The sequence below is a fragment of the Tauraco erythrolophus genome, chromosome 2 (assembly GCF_009769465.1).
Source record: "Tauraco erythrolophus isolate bTauEry1 chromosome 2, bTauEry1.pri, whole genome shotgun sequence".
Classification (NCBI taxonomy): Eukaryota; Metazoa; Chordata; class Aves; order Musophagiformes; family Musophagidae; genus Tauraco; species Tauraco erythrolophus.
The window spans coordinates 115199144-115224626 of NC_141466.1; the positions used below are offsets into that span (position 1 = coordinate 115199144).

The following is a 25483-nucleotide window of genomic DNA, read 5'->3' on the forward strand; positions in this document are numbered from 1 at the left end:
ACCAAGTTTACCACACAAACAGCGGTGGCAGATTTATTTCACTTGAGATACAAATGCATGTCCACACGACAGGCATAATCTGACCATGAGGTGGAAGAAATGTTTCTATAAGTAAGCGCAGGAAAACAGGGCGAGAGAAGGCTGGCATGGTTAAACATTCTGGACTCAGAAATGCACAGTGCCCCACGTGTGCCTCTGCACACAGGCCGTGCACAAGGTGGCACTCCCTGTATGCAAATATGGCATCTTTCAGCAAGATGATCCAGAATTACAGTTTGGTGGCCCACTTGTTTAAACTGTGAAAATTATTCTTTCGTGACGTTATTCTTCTTCGCTTTCGTTTTCTGGTTCCAAATCAGAATCACCATTGATTTCCTTTTCAACAGTCATGTCCTGTTCATCAGATTGCTCCTCTTTTTCTTCATCTTCATCCCAGTTTTCCTGGGGAAAAGATAAACAGGAATGTTTCAACCTTTGACAGTCACACAATTTCTGTTACAAGCCAATGAGAGAAGATCTGATCCAACTCCACTTACATCAGAGTCTTTATCTGCAATCATCTCATCATCTGAGCCTTCCTCCTCTGAGGATTCTGCAAAGAGAAAATAATCCCTCACTCTGGAGAACGGACTTTAAAGCCTTGTGCAAACAAAGCCCAACCCCACATGCTGCTGAGCCTCCAAACTGTGCTATTTCAATTTCAAAACTAATTCTACCCAAAGATTAGACTGATCAACAAGAACCAGGAGCAAGTCACCTCTGCTAATGATTATACAGTACGCAGTTGCCGTAGAAAAAAAGGCCAAACTGGAAGCGCACATGCACACACACTGACATCCACTACCTTGACATCCTGCTGACTCAAATGCGAAAGTGCCTCGACTGTATCTACCTTAGCAGACGGGCAGCTAAGACTAGAAATTTGAGGTTATCAGTTAAGTTAAGCAGCATATTGAACTTCCAAATAACTGATTCCTTAATTTGTGAAAAGGGCATGGGAGGGTGGACTAACTACAAGATACCTGCATCGTTAACCACTGAGTTTCCTGCCATGGCCTTCTCAAAAAAACTCTCTGCTTGCAGACTGTACACTAAGAGGTAAGCCCAGCAGCATGATGAAGTACTGGCTGTCACGTGAATCGAGGAGCTGAGCTACACCTAGCGTTCAACACTTACCATCCTCATATACCAGCTTTGCAGTCTGATTAACCTCAGTTACATCCTGGCCTGTTTCCGACGCTGCAACCTGAATGCAATTTGCAGATTAGCCTTAGATGCAATCGTATATTCCAATCTTATAATTCAACAATGTAAATCAAGTCTACATCAAGTTTAACACAGATTAATTCATTTATAGTAGTAGTTTAACAGCCAAACAAGTATGAAGGACAAGGTAAAATCTGAGGCATCTGCTCTGAAGCGGCCCAGTACCTCCTATCTATTCCCCCTTAAAACTCCACGGGTTAATAGACACATTTGGCAGGAATAAATGTGTCACACTTTCAGTGAGCACGGTCCCACTAGACAGTCAACCGAGTACACTGCTTTGAGCGTTATCAACATAGCTGCACAGCAGCTGTATTAAGTTCCCGATGACAGGTCCCATCAGATGTAATCACATCAGAAGGTTAAGTCTGCAAAGAGTACTTCCATACCTCCCGTGTTATTTAGTTGGAACTCACCTGGGCGACAAGAATGAAGAGTCTTCCATGCAGACGGGAAAGCTTTTGCAAAGTTTTTACTCTGCTCTCCATTAACTGGTATAGCATTCCCAGCTGAGGAATAAGGTCTGGCAACTTGGGAGAAGAGAAGGATGAAGAAAAATGAAGCTGTTAACCAACACATCCCAAATGTCTTATTTTCACATTTTTAAACAACCTTTGTACATTGAGAGTAAGCCATCCTTGCTCACAGTATTCTACACAGAAAGGAGAGCTGGGGGTTCACAGAAACCACCTGCAGTGTGATCAATTAGCATTTAGCCATGTTTAGAAACACATCTACTTTTAAAACACGGCAATTCTTACACTACTTTCCACAGTCACTGCCATAAGCAGGTACCAAAGCACTATTTGGAAAGCTGTGTAAAGAGGAATTGAGTATATACCAGTGTATGAGTGCAGCCTCAGCAACATGTGCAAGTTCTGATGCACAGCAATCCGATAATCAATGGGAGAAAGGATTAACAGTGCCAAAATGTCTTTTTCTTAACTGAGCAAGAGTGCTTTATCCATCACTTGTAAGGCAAGGCTGGACTTCAACCCAGGAGGCTACTACATTACTACCCTGCCAACTTTGGCACACCTTTGCCCTATAAATCTAACCATGCCCAAGACAGTCTCGAGATGAGCATTACAACAGCAAGGCAAATTTAGTTCCATAAGATTTAGAGACACAAGCTAGATTACTCTTTGACAGCAATTTTGTTCCCTAACTCTCACAGGCATGACATAATTTATCTTGGTTTGACTTTGGGATGACTACAATTATGTCATGAATGACTAAGACAAACAATTCATAACCAATGGGCAGCAATTCAGCAAAAGTGGCAGAAGTATAGCCCTCTGTACATTGATCTGGGCACCACCCTATATGGAGAGCAGGAGACAGATTCCTGAAGGAAGAACATACATCTATTTCAGCATTTAAATCTAGTTTTAGGTACGTGCATTGGCATTCAGGCAAAATACTTACTGTGGAAAGGTAGGATGCATGTAGAGTAAAAACAGACTTCAGCCATCGAACCATTAGTGAGGCACTGGAAAAGAAAATAAATTGCATCAAAGAGATACTGGCTGAGAAACACTGCCTTAACAAAAGTTCCTCTTTGCACCCACAATCAGGTGAGAACTTTTACCTCAAGATGCTGCAGTTTAATTACAGTTACTACAGAAATCAATCACGTAGGAGGAGGGACAGATCATAACACAGACACTAGAAAAGTTTCAGGTGAATTAAACTGTAGTTGAGTTGTCTCTTACCTGTACGGGTTGCCCTGCAATCTCTTCGTAAGCTGAAAGGACAAAAACAGTCAGTGATAAGTAACAAAAACACAATGAGTTTAAACACTCAACGTTACATCCATGCGACAGCCCCAGTATTGGGGCAGAAAGATCTCCAGGCATTTGAAGTTTGCTAGGATTAACCCTTGCCAGGCTCCTGAATATTACATTGCTGGCTCTACCATCATACACGCAGGCTGATCGCTTGCAGAAGCGGAGTTTAATCATTACAATAAAACTGGAACTCTCAACATGTGATACATCCAGTGAAGCTTAAAGCTGGCAGGAATAAATACAAGGAAATCCCTTTGTTTCTGTGTCTCTATCTGCTTAGTAGTGCAGCTGTTACAAAGTGGACAAGTTGGGGAAACAAGTGAAGGCAATACCAGGTAAAGGCTATTTCACAGAACAAACCTCAAGCCCTGGAGAGAACAGTTACATGAAGATCTGTCCATCCACTGAGATTACACAGTCTAACACTTGCACTTAGATTCTCTGACAAAGGTCCCAGAGAAGAAACACTGCACCTCCTTAACATAAGTCTAAGAAGGTGTCACAACACATGCTTAAAGGAAGTCTAAACACTCAAAACCAGGCCATCTGCATAATTCAGTTGAGATTAGTACCACAAGTACAAATTAAATCTTAACTTGTGGCCAGTGCATTAAAATATAAGAGAAATCTAACCATTAACTTATGTTACAGAATGTCATTCACATAACAAGAGCAACTAACTGATGTTCAGTTTAAACAAAGTAATGGTAATGTCTAGATAAGGCTAATCATTAAAATATTTCTGTCCAAATACACATTTTATGTAATATCACTGAATAAGCAGTTCAGAAGCCAAATCTCTTTTAAAATTATTACTAAGTGATGTCACAAAGCTTAAATATAGCAACTGGGCTTCTGAGCTATCTTCAAAAGAGGAAAGAAATTGCCCCTCGATTTCCAAACACTATCTAAACTCACTGCTCTAAATACATATTCTATTTTCCCTTCTCTCACATGAGTATCTAGCATACTTATGCTCAGAGAACTTGCCCTGGCTAGCACTGTGTCCTAGTTTTAGCTGGGACAGAGTCTTTAACAGCCAGAAGAGCTCTGTGTTTTGGTTTTACTCAGAGGCTCACTCTGAGAAGAATGTTGATAGCACGCTGATGTTTGTGGTTGGAAGTGAAACTCCACACTTCTGCGGAGTGCAGAAGCACGGCGGGATAAGGGGGGAGCATAGCTGGGACAAGGGGGACATGATTCCCCTTGTGATTTGTGGTGGAACTTAAGACTGAGGGCCAAACTGGCCAATTAGTATTCCATATCATGCAGCGTCATGCCCAGTATAAAAGTGAGGGTCAGCCGGGAAGAAGGGCTTTTGCGCTGTGGCTCTTTTGCGCTTCGGCTCTTTTGTGCTTGCTGCGCTGTTGCTCTGTTGTTTTCCTTCCCCGCACCCCCCCCCACCCCTCTCTATTTCGGGGCCTCGCGTTCGTCTGGGATTTGCAGTTTTCGGGACGAGACGGGCTTCGCATACGAGGGGGTGGTGAGCACCTACACTGTATTAAATCATCTGTATTAAATCACTCTTATCTCAACCCACGGGTTTCCCGTTTATCCTTTAATTCTCTCCCTCGTTCCTGGGGGTGGGGGAGGGGGAGTGATCGGCTGTGTGTGTGGGGGGAGTTTTCAACCTAACCCACGACACACTGCTGTTTTCATGTTTCAAATTACCATCCAGTTTACTTGTTCAAAAGATGATGTAACAGTAATTTTTTGCCATGGGCTAAACAAGCTTTAGATTACTCTCTTCCTTTTCTTTTTCCCCATATAATCATTTAAGATAATATTACATGATCTAACGCTTTTCCTAGCTTTGACAGTGATACTTTGTCCTTTGGTTAAGCTTCAGCCAGAGAAGATAAGAGCGTATCAGAGATAAATTAAGAGCAATTTCTGTCCTGTAAAATTACCAAACCAGTTTCAGTGGCAAAAATAGAGAAACATACATATTCTGGATTTTCCCAGCTAGAACGCAAACTAAATGTGTTTTGTATGACAGCACAAGAAACGCAGTCTCTCCTACCTCATGCAGCAGTGGAATGACAGCATGTATAGGCATTCTGGCTACTGTGTTCTTTATTACGTTTTCCTTTCTTGTGTTAAGCACTCTCTGTTAAAACAGAAAAATAGGATCAGAGAATCATTCGGTTTTAACATGTGCATGAGTCATGAGCACAATCAAAAATTCCTGGCTTTAAACCTCTTTTTCTACTTCACTACCTTTGTATGCTGAGATGAGGATAACGAGTAAATGAAGATTTTTCTATGAAAAGGAGCTCCATTTTTTTAAGTCAGCTACAATTAACAAAATAAGACAGTTGAATAACCCATCTAAAACAGTCTAGCATTGCCTCTAGCTCACTCACCCCATGTTAGAAACGCAGCATCACAGGTATATTAAAATTTCCCTTGCTATTTTCTGTGCTTGACTTCTGTAAATAATACCTTTCTCCAGTATACATGACAAGGAATTTCTATTCACCATCAAAGTCTTAGGAGTTCATTTCCCTGCCCCAGAACTATCATTTCCTCATAGTCCAAGTGCAACAGAAAGCTTTTCCAGTGAAGCCGTTGTCTTCAATGCCTTTTTCAAACAGTAAAGCTGTTGTCTTCAATGCCTTTTTCAAACAGTATCTACTGGCCCTCCAGTGTCTGATGAAAGGAGTGTAGGCAGGTGCCTTCGGCCTGCTGCCTCAGTGATAGTAGGGGGTGATATGTGTAGTCAGGAGCAACACACAAGTTGCCTAGAGGTAAAAGAAAATCCCAAAATAACAGCTCAGGTAATAAAGCTTCCCCCCCCTAGGGGTGCAGTGGGGTCGAAAGCCCAACTTACGTGCTTCTATACGAACGCACGCAGTATGGGCAATAAACAAGAGGAACTGGAAGCCCTTGTTAACCAGGGAAACTATGACACAGTTGCCATCACTGAAACACGGTGGGATGACGCGTATAATTGGAGCGCTACCATGGATGGCTACAAACTCTTCAGGAGGGATAGGAGAGGTAGGAGGGGTGGTGGGGTTGCCCTGTATGTAAGGGAAGGTCTAAACTGTTTAGAGTTAAATGTTGGGGATGACTTGGTAGAATGTCTGTGGGTGAAAATCAAAGGGGGGCCTATGAAGGCAGATATTGTAGTGGGAATCTGCTACAGGCCACCCTATCAGGACAGTGAGACTGATGAGCTATTCTTTAAACAACTGGGGGAAGTCTCGCGCTCACTAGCCCTTGTCCTTATGGGTGACTTTAACCTACCTGATGTCTGTTGAAAGTATAACATGGCAGTCAGGAAACAGTCTAGGCGATTCCTGCAGAGTGTGGAGGACAACTTCCTATCACAACTGGTCAGTGAACCAACTAGAGAAGGTGCTCCCCTAGACCTGCTGTTTGTGAACAGAGAAGGTCTTGTGGGAGATGTGAAGGTTGGAGGACGCCTGGGGCATAGTGACCACGAGATAATAGAATTCTCAATTCTAGGGGAAGTTAGGAGGGGGAACACTAAAACAGCCAAGCTGGACTTTGGGAGAGCTGACTTTGGGCTGTTTAGAAGTCTGGTTAATAGAGCCCAATGGGAGACAGCTCTCAAGGGTAAGGGGGCGCAGGAGGGATGGTTACTACTCAAAAAGGAAATTCTGGAGGCACAGGAGCGAGCTGTCCCTGTGTGCCGGAAATCGAGCCGCCGGGGTAGAAAACCAGCTTGGATGACAAAGGAGATTTGGGAACATCTCAAAAGAAAAAGGGATGTCTATAAGTCTTGGGAGAATGGGCAGGCATCCAGGAATCAATACAGGGAGGAAGTTAGGGCATGTAGGGAGATAATCAGGGGGCAAAAGCCCAATTGGAACTTAGACTAGCCAGCTCCGTAAGGGACAACAAAAAGTCTTTCTATAAATATATTAATAACAAAAGGAGGGCTAAAGATCACCTCCAGCCCCTACTGGACTCAGGGGGTACGTTAGTCACTAGGGATGAGGACAAGGCTGAGGTCCTTAATGCCTTCTTTGCCTCAGTCTTTAATAATAAGGTTAGTAGTTCCCAGGTGAGCTGGCCTTTGGTGTCCGAGAGCAGGGAGGGAGAGCAAATCGAAGCTCCTGTGATCCAAGAGGAACGGGTCAAGGATCTGCTCCTTCAGCTGGATGCGCACAAGTCTATGGGGCCTGATGGTATCCACCTGAGAGTCCTTAGAGAGCTGGCAGATGTCATTGCCAAACCCCTGTCCATTATCTTTGGGCAGTCTTGGCTCACTGGGGAAGTTCCACTGGACTGGAGGCTGGTGGATGTTACCCCCATTTACAAAAAAGGGCGGAAGGAGGATCCAGGGAACTACAGGCCTGTCAGTTTGACCTCGGTGACGGGCACAGTCATGGAACAGGTTATCTTGAGTGCTATTAATGAGCACATACAGGTTAACCGGGTGATCAGGCCCAGTCAACATGGGTTTATGAAAGGCAGGTCTTGCCAATCAAACCTGATCACCTTCTATGACAGGGTGACCCACCTGGTTGATGAGGGAAGGGCTGTGGATGTAGTTTTCCTTGACCTCAGTAAAGCCTTTGATACAGTTTCTCATAGTGTTCTGGTTGAGAAACTGGTAACTGCTGGCCTGGATAGGCACACCCTCCTTTGGGTTAAAAACTGGCTGGATGGCCGGGCCCAAAGAGTGGTGGTAAATGGGGCTAAACCCGGCTGGAGGCCGGTCACCAGTGGGGTTCCCCAGGGCTCAGTGCTGGGTCCAGTTCTGTTTAACATCTTTATCAATGACCTGGATGAGGGGATTGAACGTACCCTCAGTAAATTTGCGGACGACACCAAGCTGGGAGGCTGTGTCGATCTGCTCGAGGGTAGGGAGGCCCTTCAGAGGGATTTGAACAGACTGGATCGTTGGGCTGAGGCCAATGGCATGAGCTTTAATAAGGCCAAGTGCAGAGTCCTTCACTTGGGGTATAAAAACCCCAAGCATCGCTATAGGCTCGGGGAAGAGTGGCTGGAGAGCTGTCTGGCGAGAAGGACCTGGGGGTGTTGGTTGACTACCGGCTTGATATGAGCCAGCAGTGTGCCCAGGTGGCCAAAAAGGCCAATGGGATACTGGCGTGTATCAAGAATAGTGTGACCAGCAGGAATAGGGAAGTGATCCTGCCCCTGTACTCAGCACTGGTGAGGTCACACCTGGAATATTGTGTCCAGTTTTGGGCCCCTCGCTTTAAGAGAGATATTGAGCTCCTGGAGCGAGTCCAAAGAAGGGCGACTAAACTGGTCAAGGGGCTGGAAAATAAAACTTATGAGGAGCGGCTGAGGGAGTTGGGGCTGTTTAGCCTGGAGAAGAGGAGGCTGAGGGGAGACCTGATTACAGCCTGCAAATACTTGAGAAGGGATGGTGGGGAGGTAGGGGAAGGGCTCTTTACATTAGTGTTGGGTGATAGAACAAGAGGAAATGGGTATAAGCTTAGTCAGGGGAGATTCAGGTTGGATGTTAGGAAGTATTTCTTCTCTGAAAGGGTTGTCAGCCACTGGCATAGGCTGCCCAGGGAGGTGGTTGAGTCCCCATCCCTGGATGTGTTTAAGAATAGGGTGGATGATCTACTTAGCGATATGGTTTAATGGGGATTAGGGACAGTTGGACTCGATGATCTCTAAGGTCTTTTCCAACCTAGAAATCTATGAGTCTATGAATCTACTTGGAAACCACACACTCAGGAGACTAAGCACAGATCATGCTCACTTGAGCTAAAGTGAAGATGGCTGCATTAGTAACATCGCTTGTAAAACATCTGGACTGTGACATAACAAATTTACCATAAACAGAAGCATCTCAGAAGTTCACGGATTGACTTGGAAAGCAAAGTAGATAACAACAACAAGGTAACACCACCACCATCGTTTACAATACCACTGCCTTGAGCAGCACATCAGCAAGGAACAGCTGGGAGAAACAACGGATTCTTGACTGTTCAGCCTTCCTGGCTTTCAGGAAGGCTCCCCACAAGTCTCAGTAAATAGATTAAACAGCACACCATGATCTTGCAACACTTACATTTAAGATTTCTGCATCGTTGCTTTCCAAGCCCTGCACCAAAAGCACCGCGAAGCTGTCTGTTTGCGGAAGGCCACTTGGAGTTTTAACTTTGCTCACATCGATATCCAATGCCTCTAGGCGCTGCTCAATGCTTTCCTGCAGATGGTAGACAAGGGCAGTGCTGTTTCAGCGCAGTTTCTCAGAAACATCAGCTCAAAGTGCCTAACCTACAGCATCCCCTCCGATTCTGCACGAATGTAGCACAAATTTCGCATGTTCTTTTATACGTACTGACAGAGAATGGCCCAAGAAAAGAAGAAGTTTCGATTGAAAAGCAGTAATACACCTTAGCACAGAGAGACAGACACAAGCGTGCGACACAGTTTCTGCAGGAACACGGCAAAAGCATGGCACGGCACACAGGGTTTGAATGAGGGAAAGGTTTTGAGCAGAGGGAATTCTCTTTCATACAAAAAGACGGTATCGTTTACTTTGCTTCCACATCAAACGAAGCAAGTTCAAGTTCACCTAAAGAAGCTGTAACAACGATTTATGATTCTAGTTTCTCCGTTATTGCTTCGTTAAAAGAGGAAGCACTTTACCTCTGTCTCTCCTGGTTTCCTTTTGTTTTTCTTTTTCTCCTTTCCCGAGGATGGAGTTTTGACAGCTGCACTATGTCCTGGAACGCCAGGCACTAGAACTTTGGTGTCCGAGTTCACAACAGGTGTCTTTACCTAGCAGACAGAGAGAACCACGTTTGCAGGAACTGCTCACAGCTTCAGTTTTCTTCCAATTTAAAATACTGATTTTATTCTGAGACTCACATACTTGGTAAAACCAGCCTGCCACAACTTATTTTCTTGACATACATATACTAGGAAAATCCTACATTTTTAAGAGCAATTAATAACGTCAAGCAACAGTCAGCTACTTTTCATAGTTACCTAAAGCAATGGTCTCTTCGGAATCACCTGTGAGTCACTTTTCTTACATGCTTGTTCCAAAACACTCAAACTAAGTGTTCGTATCCAACAACGATTTGGTGTTCACAATAGATAAAATGTGTACTAATAGTCAGGCTCATAAACCACATGCAGATTAATTCAGCTTCCACTGGAAGGTAAGACCCGATCACGAACAGCAGCACAACGTAACAGTGAAAGGTGGTTATTTTTCACTTCAGTCCCACCAATTTCCTTCTAGGGATTGCTCAGACACAGAACTCAGTAGTCTGAATTAGACCATAATCACAATGACAAACAGAGCAACCTTAGGTTACACCAAACGAGCTATGGTATCCATCTTCAACAAACACAAAGGAGATCAAATTTTAAAGGCAATATATTTAATAATCAAGTGCTCCCCTGACCCACAGAGGATGTAAGGGAGTATGCCACTTCCAGAATATCAAAAATGACACCTGCTACTTCCAGAACATTTCTTTAAGCACAATGCTTCTGTGCAGGCGTTTTTTTGAAGTACTTGCCGCCCAGCTGTGTGCCCACTAAAGTGACACAAATATCACCTACCACAGTGAGCAAAGCAACTTCCATATGTTGTGTGCAAAAGTAAAACAAATTGATTTCGTGGCTCAAGAATTTTACTGCAGAACAGCAATGGTGTTATAATACTCGCCCTTTCGCTCACCACACTAATCACTGACCTTCTCCCCACAAGGCATGCTCAGACAGCCAAGAGAAATGCGTCTTCACTAGAATTCGGCAAAAAGCGAAACCAAGACGAGTATCATCACCGCATGCCAAGGAGTTCCTACACCTCTCACTGCATTTCAGCTCTGCTACCCACCAGCTCCAGGACCAAGGAATCGGCACAAAACCTCTCCTGGCTGATGGAGCACCAGATCCCATAGGCAACTTGAGGTGAGGGTTAGAAAAACAGTGCTGTCTGCTCACTTCACTGACACTGCAAGCGTTTCACATTTTCAAGGCCTTGAATATGCACACTGATTAAGAACTTCACAGACTGTCTCTAAACCCCCAGAGGATCCTGCATGAGAGAAAACAGTGGCAAGTGGCCTCAGCAGACACTGTTGCCACCTAAGTGTCAAGCTCACATTCCCAGGTGCCATATCCCTGTGAATAGGAACATGTGAAGGCCACCTAGAGAAACAGCCAGAAGGTCATGCCCTTTATGGCTCCATCACATTTTATTTAGACTCTAAACCAAAGCCATCCCAACTTCACCCCAAACCAGAAGGGTCAAAGAGGCTGTACAAACTGTCAGACTCCAGGGGAAGAACTGATCTCAAGCAGAAAAAAAAACATCAGCCAGTCCTATCTATCAAGCAGCCCTGCTGACAACAGGACTTGCTGTGAGCTACAGGAGGGTAACTGTGTGCAGGAGCATACTGGGACACAGAGCAGCCACGAAGCACTTTACCCACATGTGCCTGAGTGCTACGGACGTCTGTAGCTACCACCGCAGCTCTAAGCAGGCCCATCCAGAAATCCAACCCCATTTTAAAAGAAAACAGTGAATTCTACCATTTCTAAAGTAAAACAAGAGAAGGGACAAAATCGCATTTCATGCAAAGCTCACCTTTGTTAGAGCAACATCTGTTTTCAGTGACAACACTTTCTGGACATCCCTTATCAAACATATGTGGGATTCACTGGTGTTCAAAGACTAAAAGGACAAGAACAAAACCAGTTAATATATTTGAGATTCACCTCTCTGCTTCATTAAGCTACTCAAATATGAGAACAAATTCCAGAGGTATAAAGTAGAATTAACTTTTTTTTTTTTTCACTCTAGAACAGCAGCTGCTTTGCACATCTGCTTTTTGTTACCAGATCTCTATGCTACCCAAAGAAGCTCGCATAGGTAAACTGAAATAGTATTAAAACCAATTTCAATGGCCTAACTCAGTAACAGCTGAAATAGCAAGAAACAGCCAGCAATAACGTCAAGCTGTATTTTAACTGAAAGAACAGAGGAATACAAATTGCCTTTCAAAACAGCTGAGGGGCAACAGTTATAGCTCCCAGAAAAGCTATAAGAAAGAATAAGCTTTGTCTTGTTATACAATTTCAAAAAATTAAAACCAAAAAATCTCTCTCCAACCAAGAGCTGTATGCAGTCTGTATTACAAAATCCAAAACCTCTCCAGTAAGTTTTACATACCACTTTCTCTATGATGGGCTGTAAGGTGTTTCCATACACAAGCAGCAGAGACTGTTTGTCTGTGCAAAATGCAGCTGCTAGAATAGGGACTGGTCTTGGTGTGGAGTCCCCATCATCTCCAGGCGTTGCTATCTGAATAGTACAGTTTGATGTTAAGGGTTTTTTGCAATAACTGGAGAGAAAAAAAAAAAAAGGGAATTAAAAAATTCCAAGAAGTTTAGCTTAAACACTTCAGTATCTTGCACATCTAAGCACCTTTCATTAGCAGGTCCCCAGCAAATTCAGTCAGTTTACATCTTTTCCAGATGCCTAAGATGAGGTACAGATACAAAAAAAAAATCTTGGCTAAAGCAACGTTTAATACAAAAGTGCAGCACAGACTCCAGCAAGCAAGTTCTCCAAAAATGTGTCCAGTAACCCAAGAGAAAAGAACCAGCTGGAACCTGGTTTGCGAACAGATATGAGAGCTTAAAGGCAGCAGCACACCCTACAGTAGTCCCAGACCTTTCCCAAAGATGCCTTCAACATGAATACTAACTTACCCATTTAAGATATGTTCAAATAAATGCAACTGCCCATCTCTGCACACAACTGCTAACTTCACAGGCTGAAAGAAGGCATAGTAAAAGATTTTAATTAGATCAAAGGACAAACCTCCCAAAAGCACAGGACATCAGCAGACAGCTGCATAGCTGCAATTTGACTTTTTTCTGTAACTAAACACATTAAAGATACAATTATATCCATAAGGAAGATCAAAGACACTAACATCTCAGGAACATTTAGTACAACTATTAGGAGACATGAAGACAAAACTCCTAACTGTCATTTAGTGTATCACTACTGATATATCCAAACTTGAACAGTTTGGACAGTAGCAGATATATGTCATCATAAGCAGCAAAGTTCCAAAAATGCAGTACCCAACATCTCTAGAGGCACAGGTCTACAAAGGCGCTGATATTGAAAATATACTTAGAGCAAAGAAACTGAGACAAGTACTCTGGGAAATTAAATAAGAGGTGCACATTACAGAATACTCTTATCTCTAATGCATGCAGTAAGAGGGCACAACTGGAAACATCAGAAAATACAGCATGAAACATTGTTTTTAGAAAAGGAATCTAAAGGCAGCAGGAGAAAAATACTTTAAATAATTACTGAAACAGTTTATGAACATGTTTCACACACGTATACATATATCTCTTTCATAAGACAACTACTTTTGAAAGATTTGTACTTGCTGAAATTGAAACGTGGGGAATGAACACTGCTCCTTTAACTCATTAAAGGCTAGTTAATTCAAAATGCAGTTACGCTGTCAAAGCCACTTGAGATCAGAAAAAACAGGACCATACCCAAACTGGAGTTTGAGAAATCATTTTTTTGTGTTTTTTCCTGCCCAGTTCTAACACTCATTTTGATTACTAACTTTTTCTAAATAGGAAACGACTGACATTTCCACCATCACAAACAAAATTCCTGAAGAGAACACTGAATTTGCACTTAGTAGCTTTGAAAATTACTATTTCGAACTATCAGCTTTATAAATGCACCTGTAATAAATATCCTTACACCCGCGAATGGGCATTCTATTAGATTCCATGATTCAGATCTCATCTCTGCACAACAGAAGCCAAATACAAATCAAGCTTCTGTCTTTACACCCTTAAAAGGAAACTGATGTGACAACTGAAAACTGTTGAGCATATTTGATTAGAATCTATTGCACCTACCTCTTCTTTGACTTCTGATACAGTCAGGTCAATGAAAGTTGGTTCATCTGTTACTGTGAAAGACATGACAGCATTCTTTTCTTTCCGATCTGATCTGATCTGCCTGGAAGACACAAACAGCGCACACTATTAACCACAGCACAAATAGCACTCTCTGCACCTGAAAAGCCTTATAAAGCCTATAAACCACCAGTGACTGCGGTAGTATCTACCCCACCCAAAAATACTCATGCTGTAATTTTAGCTTTCAGCTTAGAAAGCGTTCTAAATTCCAAGTGCAAAGTAACTCCCAAGTGAAATTTATCAAGAAAACTTAGCATAAACCTTACAGTAAGTACAAAGAACTAGGAAGCCTATTACACAGTATGTTCTTGGCATACATTAGTGATTTAAATGGCAACTGGAAGCATGCTCAGACACAGCCAAGGAAATTCACGTCTTCATTCAACAATCAGTGAGTTGAAACCACCATTTAAGAGATCATCACTGCATTTCTCCAGAGCGCCTCTTCTGCTTAACCTTGTTTAATCACAGAGTTCAGAACATACTTGCTGAGTCTATCCTCAATACTGATCATAATCAAAGCTACAAATTGTGAAAAGCTTACATACCATACACTCAGTAATCGGTCATGTATAGCTCCAGACAAGAAATAAAGTCCTGTAATTCCATCAAAGGGCTTATTTTCATTTATAGGTTTCACTGTGGTAAACATTAACGATGACACTGATGTGGCATGGCCTGTGAAATGCTAAAAGAAAAAAAAATCTTTCAACAATTGCCATAATCAGTCACATGGCAAAAAATAAAATATTAGTTAACAAAGAAAGTCAGGAAAGATTCAAGCGGTACTGAGTCAACAAGGACATTCCAGTGATACCTTTTTTTATTTATTTTTTTTTCCTAGTGATCGGCTTCCTTGCATTTCTACATTTCAAGGAAACTTTTTCTGATCCTCCAGATACTTACGAGAATTTTAAAAGTTAAACGAGGAATGAAAGGCAAATTCACTAGGACTAAGTCCATGCAAAAGAAATCACATTCACCTGTACTGCTGCTCCTGTCAGAAAGCGCTTGCTTTCCCCCTGCCCTCCACAATTTTACACTTCAACTTTTACAATGAAACTACATTCATAGTTTCATTCTCAACTGTAAGACAAACACACGTCTGTCGACATGCTAAGGCTGTTTGACCCCACCTCCCCCCCAAAAATAATCAGTTCTTCAATCTGCTTTCATAAATAGTGGTTTTGGTCATCGCAGGATGCAGACATACACCGTAGCTGTCATGTGCCAGCAAGTCCACGTTAACAGCACATCCGTATACACTCACCTGACAGCAAGCACCAGGAGATCAGAGACTAGCTGCACCCTATCAGCCAGCAGGCAAGAGAACATGACTGCATTCACAGAAGAGATAAAACATGGTAATTCTGTCATGTCTGAGCCCCGCTCAGGGGCTCCTATGCCTTCCAACTGTTTCAAAAGCAAAACTGGTAATGCCACCAGTTACATAAAGCTTGGCAGAGAAACCCAAAGGCTTTAAGGAGGGACTCATGATAAAAGGGAACTCATGCACAAACTCAGGCCAGCAGTAACTAATACTGTGATGAACTGAGTTCTCTTGCTAGAAGGGTAACAGGACGGGACCCAGTGAAAAAGAACAGCATCCATCTTTCTGCCACAGGCTTGAGAAAGGCAGCTGGCAGCATGCTCAGACACAGCCAAGGAATTTAATGTCCTCATTCAACTCTCAGCAAGTTGAAACCACAGTTGAGGGTATCATCACAGCAACAGCTTCCAGCAACCTCAAAACTGCCAAATGTCTCCTCATACCCAATGAAAGTTTCTGATGTGCTATGAGGAAACACTAGATACATCAGGTCACCAATCAAGAAGGATGTTTTTTTGCATCTAGTTTAACAAAGTTACTTACTCTGTAGACTTCTTTGGTCTCCAGGTCCCACAGTTTTATAGTTCTACCGGCTGACAGCAGCATTTTCCCATCTGGACTAATGCATAGAGAGGTGACACTGCTATTGTCGCCTTTCCACTTGCTATAATTTGGAGGGAGGGTTTTTGTAGAAAGGGAGAAATGGAAAAAGCAATATTAATTAGCATAATCTCAAAATGCACATCAATCACACTGGAAAATTTAAGGCAAAAATTATTTAAAAAAAAAAAGTAGTTCAAAGATGAGGTCAAAGTTATTCTGTTTCTGCTCCTCTCCTTCAAATTAGTTTACACAAAAATACAGCAACTCAAAAATGTAAAGCTATTTAATATCGAACAACTGTTGGCATTTTTTTAATATTTGCCTATTCTGTTGCGAATTCCTCTCTCAAATTTCTCTACTACTCAAATAAAGTAAGAGAAGCCATACCATTTCAAGACTTCTCTTTGCACCATAACCCAAGAAGCTTATACCGACCCCTTTAGAAAAGCCTTTTCAACACTAAAATTCAGAGTTTCAAGGCTCCTTCTGTTCCTGGCCCTCCTCCCAAGTCTGTCAATGACACTGACAACAGTAAACCTGACCTGAAAGGCCTATAGTTCAAAGCACTTTAAAAAAAAAAAGAAAAAAAAAAAAAAAAAAAAAAGATGCATGCTGTCATTAAAAGCTTGCATCTGCTTTGAAGGAGCCTGAGTAGTACACATCTCTAACAGGATAAAATTGCAAGGAAAGCATTAACACAAACCCTTTACAGATAGGAAGTATTCTGCAACCCATCACATTCCGACTGTGAACAGCTGCTCTGGAAATACTTCCAAATAACTTTCACATGCCCAAGCAGCACCTCTCCTGTCTTCCAAAAAAGAGCTCACTTTTTGTATTGCTTTTGATTAGATTTCATAGAAGCTGAAAGTTTTAAGGCCTACAAACTTGACAAACAACATTACATTGTATTCTCTTCTAAAGAGGAGGTCAGGACTAAGAATTTCAAACCATTTAATAATGTGAACCCAAGAAGGTATTTTTAAATGTACTAAAAAGACTATATTTATATTTTTAAACAAGAAGCTGCATAAGGAGATGTACTGAATGCCTTTGAGAATTCAGAGTATTTAAGACATGAAAAAGCTACAGCCAGAGAAAGAAGTAATCCAGAGTGTTTTAGACTACTTCTCTCCAACACCTTGTCTTGCCTCTTCAGAAACTCTTCCCCAAAAGCTTGTCCCTCTGTCAGATGTTTCAATGGGCACTGCACAGACCTCCTGAAGTGGTTCTACAGACTACTTATACAGTAATTAAGAAAGTGAAGCCTAAAGCCAGGCGGTTTCTATTCCCTATCTAGCAGTTGACACTTCTACAGGAAAATGTCTAGAAGCCTGAAAACGAAAAGGAAGTTGAACACTTCTCTACTCCAAGAGCAATGATCCTGAATTCTCCATGGGACATGTAAGGATTCATTTCCAGGTCCTGACCTGACAAGTGTTAAAGAATGCAGGCAATCTCACAAGTGCATTGGGCATGAGCAATTATTTTTGATAATTTATTCCTCTAGTCTCATCAACTTAGGTAGAATTTTAGAGAATTGTTTTCTTCTACTCTTACCAATGTCACTTACCTTAGGTATGACTCAAAATATCACCAGGGAAAAAATTCAGGTAAAAAGTATGATATTATATTGCTGGTGTACTTTTAATGTATACAATCCAAGAATGATTTTTTTGTTGTCATCTTCAAAATTAAAGAATACAATCCTTCTAATTACCTTTTATAACCACAGTCCCCCAAAAAGCAGCAGTATGGGTCAGGGGCTAAGGGAAACACCCAAGATGAAGCATGACAGGAAAAATTCTCACATTTCCCGAGAAAACAGTATGACTGGGACCCATCTCAAGTATCTGTGCATGAACACACATGCTATGGCACACAGAGTGAATTAGATATCCACAGGCAGCTTCAGATTTGATTGCACCAGAATCACAGAGAAACAGTGGAATAGCTTGCAAGACAGGATGCTGCAATAAACAGACCTTTAGGAAGGAACTTCAGCAAGGACATGCCAGGAATGCAAAAAGGAGAGAGGTTTCTCCACACAAAAGGGTAGCAGGGCTGCTACTTGGGGGCAGTTCAGCAGGCTCAAGAAACAGGCTGTCAGAATCTCAAAGCTCAAAGAAAAATAGAAAGTCCTGCACGTGGGATGGAAAAATACCAGTACAGGCTGGGGACAAAGGGCTAGAAAGTAGCTCTGCAGAAAAGAAGCCTGCAGTCCTCATAGTCAACTGGAACACAAAGAAGCAGGGAGTCCTTGTATCAATAATGTCAACGGCACACTGATGCGCATTAGGTGGACTGTAGTCAGCAGGTCAAGGCAAGCGATTCATCTCCTCTGGGCACAACTTCTGAAACTGCATCTGAGCACTATGGCCAGTTTGGGACAGCACAAGAAAGTCAGTGACATGGCGGAATAAATCCAGTGGAGGGCCACAACGGCAACTTACAAACTAGAGCACGTAACATAAGAGGAACAGCTGAGGGAAGTGGGTGCCTTCAATCCTAAAAAGAGAAGACTGGAGGGAGATTTTACCGCCATCTTCTGCTACTTTACGTCAGGGTCTCAACTTCATATAACCAAAGGATGCACTTCTTGTCTAGGGAAATCAAAGAGGCTATTGATGATGGGCTATCTGCAGCGCCCACACCATCTTTAACAAAACAGACAGAGCTGCAGTAAGAACAACAGGCCAATTGGAAACATTACGGAAAAGAAACAACAGCGTAAGAGAAGGGTCAAGGTGCCATCACCTCTAGGCTTTTGTTGAAGTAGGATAACCAGGATCATTCATAGAAATCTTGGCGGCTTCTTCTTTAAAGTTCTAAACCAGTCTGACTTTATTACAAAATCATAGAATCATAGAATGGTTAGGGCTGGAAGGGACCTTCAAAGGTCATCTAGTCCAACCTCCCTGCAAGGAACAGGGACATCTCCAACTAGATCAGGTTGCTCAGGGCCTCGTCCAACCTGGCCTTGAACGTCTCCAGGGATGGAGCATCCACCACCTCTCTGGGCAACCTGTTCCAGTGTTCTACAACTCTCATGGTAAAAAATTTTTTCCTAATGTCCAATCTGAATCTACCTCCCTCTATTTTAAAACCATTACCCCTTGTCCTATCACAACAGGCCCTCCTGAACAGCCTCTCCCCATCTTTCTTGTAGAAAGTAAACGCCTACACCAGGCATCCTGTTACTCTGCACTAAGCTCTGTTCTGCTCAACAGCACTTTAAAAGTACTAGCCTGCTCAGACAGCCAAGTGGAACTGTCCCCACTGCACATCAGTAGTGAGCGAAACCAAGGGCGTTGTCATCACAGCAAGGCCCTTGGAGCAAAGTTGGGGGCGTGTAACTCATTTAATTGGGATAATATGTTCCACTATCTGCTCTTCTATATTTCCAAGGGTATTTCCTAGAATTCACATTTTTCATCGTCAGAAAAGTGACTGGAAGCCCATGTCCTACTAAAAGTTAACATGGAGGGACCCAAATCCCTCTCAGCGCAGTTACTCAGTTCATCTAGTCTTTCTGATACTGTGATGGGTTGATGTAAAGGGGTTCTGGTGGCATGAGAGGGGATTGGCTCCCTGTGACTTCCCTGGTTTTGGAACCGGGTCAGACCTGGTTCTGGCCACCAGATCGGACTCCCATCCCCTTCGGGGTTGAGCCAATCGGCGCCTCTGCGAATTGCTCTATTTAAGTTAGGACAAAGGAATCAGAAACGGTGCTTTGCCCGGGATTGAGAAGACAAGGGAGGAGGGCACTGCCCCCGCTCTCCAGCTCCCAGCCGGGGGCTGCCCACGCCAGGCCGACACCACCCGCTGAGGACGGCGGCGGCAGAGCCGCCTCGGGAACCCGCTCCCAGGGTGCCCACTGGGCCAAGTTCACCCAGAGAGGACTGAGATCTGAGAGAAACAGCCACACAGACACCAGGTCAGTGAAGATGGAGGGGGACGAGATGTGCCAGAGCTGAGTTTCCCCTGGAACCGGTGGCGAGACGGCAGGCAGCCCCCCTGCAGCCAGGACGGACTTGGTGGAGCAGAGACCTACTCGCGGAGCAAGTGGAGAAGCCCACGTTGGAGAAGAGATGCCTGAGTCTGAGGACAGTCATGGAGCATAGGATGCACGACAAGGTACAGATGCATCTAGAGTCCGTGGGACAACCCACGCCAGAGCAAGTGGCAACAACTCCCTAAGAATCCGTGACTGTGGTAAAGCCCGCACTGGAGCAATCCGACGGGGAAGGACTGCATCCTGCGGGTAAGACACGCTGGAGAAGTCTCTGGATTTTTCCTTGTGAGTAGGGGATCCACAGGAACAAGGGAAAAAGGGTGTAAGGACTCCTCCTCCTTTAAGAAAAGGGGCGGCAGTAACAACATGGAATGAACTGACCTGCACTCCCCCATTCCCTGTTCCCCTGCGCCACTGCGGGGGGAGGAGGTAGAGCCGGGAAGAAAAGGAAAGGGGAGGGGAGGTATTGTTTTTAAGAACTGGCTTTGTTTCTTTTTATCCTCTCAAGTAACTGGTTTTGTTTCTTTTTAACCTTTCAAGTAACTGTTAGTAAATGGTTTTGCTTTATCCTCAAGCCAAGTCTGTTTTGCCCAGGACCATGGTGGGTGGGTGCTCCCTCTGTTCTTGTCTCGACCCTCAGTCCTTTTATTATATTTTTTTCTCCTCTCCATTTCACTGGGGAAGGAGTGAGAGAGCAGCTGTGTGGAGTTTAGTTGCCAGATCGGCCTAAACCTCGACAGATACACAGAGGAAGAAACACAACCATGAGAACTACTCTTTTATCCCTTAATAAAACCACTTCCAATCTCAGAAAGTAACAGCCAACAATCAAGTTTGTACTGTGGGCATGAAGCCTGGATAGCAGAGTGCAGCAGTTCCAAGAGGGCCTCACTGAAACCTGTGAGGGAGGAAATACACAGAAGGAAGCCAGAAGGAATCTGACTGAAAACCAGCATCACTTACCACTTTACTTTGCAGGTCTGTGCATTCCACTCCACGATGTGCTTGTCCTCTGAACAGCTATACAAGCAGCAGTTGTCCTGATGCCATCTCACACAGTTTACCCTATTGTCATGACCGCCATCCTACAAAAAGTAAAAGAGGGTCAGCTCATTAATAAATGAACAAGTCTGGAGTACTGAGTCTTCCTCACACCAACGTGAACAAGCTGCTGCAGAAGTAAAAGAATACCCGAGTTTCTCAAAGTGTTGCACAGAGTCATTCACACAGATTTATCTTGCTTGTTATGTAAGCCAAGACTAAACCCAAGCTACTCAGGAGTAACAGGGAAGTTACGAACGAGAAAGCCAAACCAAAAACCAGCGCGTCTCATCTGAGAAAGATCCTGTGCTGAGAGAGCTCGAAAGCTTCCACAGGGGAGGCCAGTTCATACAAGAGTCCATCACAACAGCAGCTTCCCAGAATCGATGAGCACTTCAGTCCTGCCCTCCTCTCCCACCACACCGCGCAGGAACTCAGGGCATGACACTCCCATGGACAGCTTCGCTGTCCAGTTAAGCACTTCACTACTGTTATTTTTAATGCCAAATAACAAATCTATGCACAATGTTAAGACATCACACTAAAGTTGACACCAAGATTTCTCAATGTCTACATGCTGCCAATAACAGAACAAGCACCCTTTGAAGATTCCCAAGCACCTCAATTACTGCACCTCTGTCCCCATACGCAGCTATTATGGAAAAAAACAAACATGAATAATTAGTTTAGCTTATTCTGTTTTCTAGGAGCAGAAAGAGCAGCATAGACTGACTGAAATCATGAGTACTTGGCAGCGTGTGATGAAGAGGGTATTACTTACCAGCTTGCTCTGTAATTCTCCCTTTAATGTGCTGTACAACAAAATGCTACCAACTGCTGTACCAATCGCCAGGATATCTAACTGCCTGTCCACTTCTGCAACTTCAGACTTCCGTTTTTTCCTCTGGGGGCCATCCTGGAAAATTAAAAAACAGAAAACGTGAGATAAATTCGACTGACCAGCTAATCTCAGTGTTAAAGCAGAGGGGAAAAAAAACTTTTGTAAGTTTGAGACCCAGTCAGACTGCACAAACTCGGCTAAGACACAAAATGAAGACATTAAAGAGCAGAGAAACCAAGAGACTCATCTAGTACCTCCACGTACAAGGTAACAAAGTCACCATGAGTCACTTGGAAACATCTGGTGGAGGCCATTTTGCTGGCCTGCTGACCACACACACAAGGGAAAAAACACATTTCACTTTTGCACAGAGTGCGTGTCCCAGAGGCAGAAGTAAAGATTAACACGATCAAAACTCTTCATCCACAAAATGGAAACACTTGATCAAGAACCGTCAGTTTATTTTCTCCTCAAAATCTATTCAGAAGAGTCTTGCAAATACCAAGTATTCAGAATGCCTCTGAAAAAGAAAGTGCTACCCGCTGCACAGAGGGCAGCAACCAGGACTCAAAGCTACGTGCTCTGCCCAAGTCCTGCCGTCAGTATCAGAGCTCCTCCTACCATCAGGCAATTCTTAAGTCCTCGCTCTCTCGCTCTGCAAGTGCTATCAACCACGTCAAGGAGGAATTTCACTTCATCTCAACCAGAAATGGGCACATGCAGCACATCACTAGGAAGGGGAGAAGGAATAAAACTGGCTCGTGAGCATATGAAACAAATAAAGAAGGCAGAAGCAGCCACTACATTTATTCTCACTGCATTAATCCCACATAACTAACCGCACACACATCATGAAGAAAGCTAGAGGCAGTAAAGGTTTTCCAGTTATTTTTCACATGTATTTCTTTACTGACAATCCTTTATCAGCATCAGTGGGGCATTTTGTCAGAAACTTCTGCATGAAAGAATTGCCAGTGGAAAATTCAGACACCTATTAATGTTGGAGATGACTGGAGAAAAGACTCCGAGAACTGAAAAAAGAAGATAGAAAATAAAAAAACCCAAAACTTTTCTACGCTGCATTAGATAAGTACATACATAGACCAAGTGCAGTAGAGATCCATGCGGGATTCACTTGTGGATCAGGGTCTTCAACATGAAAGCACCCTGTTTTCATGGATAGGACAGGACAAGATGGGGGAGCTGAACTACACCAAGCATGTTTCCTTTTTATTTTTTTTCCAAACTCATGGAAACTCAAGCTTATTTATAAATCCTTCAACTTTGCCTGGAAAAGCACAGTGGTTTAATTACTAGAGATGAGTAAAAGAACTTATTTGAAAAGTATTTCTCCATAATGTTCTTACTTGAATAGGGCAGCCACTGAGACTTTTTTTAAAAAAAACACCACAGAAATCAGATCTCTGCTGTTCACATGTCAAGTAAAGCACTTAAAACACCGAAACAGGGGGAATCCTAAAGAGGTTTTGAGAGCAGATGATGACAGAACAAATGCAACTTATTAGGAAGAAAGTGGAAGAAGGTATTTTGAAAGTCAGTGGTCCACATACCCTTGCACCAGGCACCACTTCATGGAGCAGGTGCTCGCCAACACCACAAGCAGGAAGCACTGACACTTGGAAAGCAGCTGGGCAGGGAACATCCCAATAAGCCACCACTGCATCAGCAATTCCAGGGCCTGCAGTTCAACATTTAACTTCTAATATTCCCCTCTCACACATGGCCTTCATTAAAATGGCAGCAGTTCAAAACACACTTACTTCAGGTGTAACTTGGCCAAACATCGTTTACAGATATCTACTGGCACAGTTTTACTCCTCAACACCAGACACTAGTGCTACCTAGAGAGATGTTAACTCGCCAGGAAGAAAAAAAGACTAAATAATGTCAGAAAAAACATACTCAATAAAATATATTTGGCAGAACCATCACAGCTGTAGTTCTTCAGTTCAGTCTAACAACAAACTAATGAATTTTACAAAAGTTTACAGCATAATTATTCCAAGAAACAGTACGTTTTCCAGCTCCACTTCCAAATGTACCAACTTTCAAGCAGTGGACAGCATTCAAACTACTGGAATAATAAGAAAGCACTGACAGGTAGCCAAGTGCTGTCTGATTTAGTCCATTTTCCACACAACCCTGAACTAGGTTAAACTGGAGCACCTACAGCCTTCAGGGACAGGTCTCTAAAAAAGGGGTAGTTTTCAAAAGCTACTCAAACTCCTGTGCTTGACTTACGGCACCACGGCAGTGCACCATGTTAGATCAAGTTTTATTTCACACCGGACACATTAACCCCATTTTCACATGGCAGCTTCAGTTTATTTAAGAGTGAAGAACCACCTACACAGCCCTGCAATTAATGCACGTATCCTCATTTTCTCCAAAATTATACGACAAATGAACAGGTTAAGGTCAATCTAAAACTAACCCTTTCTGCCGCATTCTTCAAATGTTCTGGAACTTTTCAAAGTTCAGAGACTAAGCTACTCAACTAAGAAAAATGAGACAATACCATCTTCCTTTGGATTGGTGGTCTGTGTGTAAAGCGTTTTGAAATACTTCTTACAGTACTTCAAATAAACTAAAGTGTTGATATGCCAAAACACATTTTAAAAAGCACTTACTGCTTCTTATGATAAAGAAAGTGGATCTGACATACTTCATCCATGGGATAAATTTTTCCCCAGGAAACAGGTGTATTCTAGCTAAGAAAATAGGATTACTTCAACATAAATGGATGCACAGACACCGACCTGCTCTGTAGCATCACCTTTTTGATTAAGGTGAGGTGTGCCATGAAGTAACATACCTCGATCCTTCAGGGAAGGCTTCTTCCACGCAGGTCATACGAAAGACAAACGATTTTACACAGTCAGTGCTTCTGCTGATAGCCCCTTTTTTTTTGTTTAAAAAAATAATAAAACCTCCAGTGCCGCATCTCCCACCAACACGTGAACTTTCCCTTGTGAAGAGCAATCCTGCCATGCTCCTCTGAGGGACATTCCACCCCACCTCGGGGCACGTCACGCGTGGACATGCCCCAAGCACCGCCGAGGGCGCCGTGGCTGAACCCCACAAGCTCCGCTCCTCCCCACGGGACCCGGACCCCGCACCCCGCTCCCCGCACCGGCACACCGGGACACGGCGCCTCCGCTCCCCGGCCTACAAGGCCACGCCGACCCCCGCCACATGGCGCCGAGAGGGCGGGGTGAAGCCGAGCGGGCCGCGGCCACGCGTCGAAGCAACGTGGGTCGCCCCCCTCCCCATCGCACCCCCTCCTGTGCCCCCGTGTCGCCCCCGCCCGCCCCGCCCCTCCCCTCACACACGGCTCGTACCTTGCTGGGGGGCGGGCGGCCCCCCGGCGGGGCCCAGGCCAGGCAAGTGCAGGCAGCGCTGAGGTGGGCGGACGGCACGTACTCGTGCTGCAAGCGGCTCTTCGCCGTCTCCCACACCCGCAGACGCCCATCCGAGCCGGAGATGGCGAAGAAACGACGCTCGCGGGGGGAGAAGGCGCAAAGGGCCCGCGCCGCCACCGCCGCCTCCCCGCTACACGCTGCCGCCGCCATGGCGCTCCCTGCCCGGCCCTCTGCGCCGGCGCATGCGCCGCCCGCGTGCTC

The 25483-nt window shown here is 43.9% G+C and overlaps 1 protein-coding gene and 4 non-coding genes across 5 annotated transcripts; all 5 read right to left on the reverse strand.

Annotated features, from left to right (window-relative positions):
- On the reverse strand, positions 1 to 25432 carry WDR43 (WD repeat domain 43). Its single transcript, XM_086631778.1, has 18 exons — positions 25202 to 25432; positions 21780 to 21914; positions 20921 to 21042; positions 15883 to 16003; positions 14558 to 14697; positions 13947 to 14049; positions 12753 to 12817; positions 12211 to 12382; positions 11626 to 11712; positions 9669 to 9800; positions 9085 to 9222; positions 5080 to 5166; positions 2982 to 3013; positions 2695 to 2758; positions 1683 to 1796; positions 1177 to 1246; positions 537 to 592; positions 1 to 441 (listed from the first exon to the last, which is right to left on the reverse strand). The coding sequence occupies exons 1-18, from the start codon at positions 25430 to 25432 to the stop codon at positions 322 to 324; spliced, it is 1989 nt and encodes a 662-aa protein (XP_086487904.1). The 3' UTR covers positions 1 to 321.
- LOC147529295 (small nucleolar RNA SNORD53/SNORD92) lies at positions 10746 to 10824 on the reverse strand. The gene has a single exon (XR_015222049.1). It is a non-coding gene; the product is annotated as a small nucleolar RNA SNORD53/SNORD92 (small nucleolar RNA).
- LOC147529296 (small nucleolar RNA SNORD53/SNORD92) lies at positions 14355 to 14438 on the reverse strand. Its single transcript, XR_015222055.1, has one exon. It is a non-coding gene; the product is annotated as a small nucleolar RNA SNORD53/SNORD92 (small nucleolar RNA).
- Positions 15657 to 15740, reverse strand: LOC147529297 (small nucleolar RNA SNORD53/SNORD92). The gene has a single exon (XR_015222054.1). It is a non-coding gene; the product is annotated as a small nucleolar RNA SNORD53/SNORD92 (small nucleolar RNA).
- Positions 19191 to 19268, reverse strand: LOC147529298 (small nucleolar RNA SNORD53/SNORD92). Its single transcript, XR_015222050.1, has one exon. It is a non-coding gene; the product is annotated as a small nucleolar RNA SNORD53/SNORD92 (small nucleolar RNA).
- Positions 25433 to 25483: the final 51 nt, after the last annotated feature.

Bases quoted from the DNA above. Each gene is read 5' to 3' on its own strand.
- WDR43 (XM_086631778.1), bottom strand. From the start codon at position 25,432: ATGGCGGCGGCAGCGTGTAGCGGGGAGGCGGCGGTGGCGGCGCGGGCC. The intron at 2,759-2,981 runs GTAAGAGACAAC...TTTCTTTTCCAG, and splicing joins TTGCAGGGCAACCCGTACAG to TGCCTCACTAATGGTTCGAT. The intron at 1,797-2,694 runs GTAAGTATTTTG...TCTTCTCCCAAG, and splicing joins ATGCATCCTACCTTTCCACA to TTGCCAGACCTTATTCCTCA.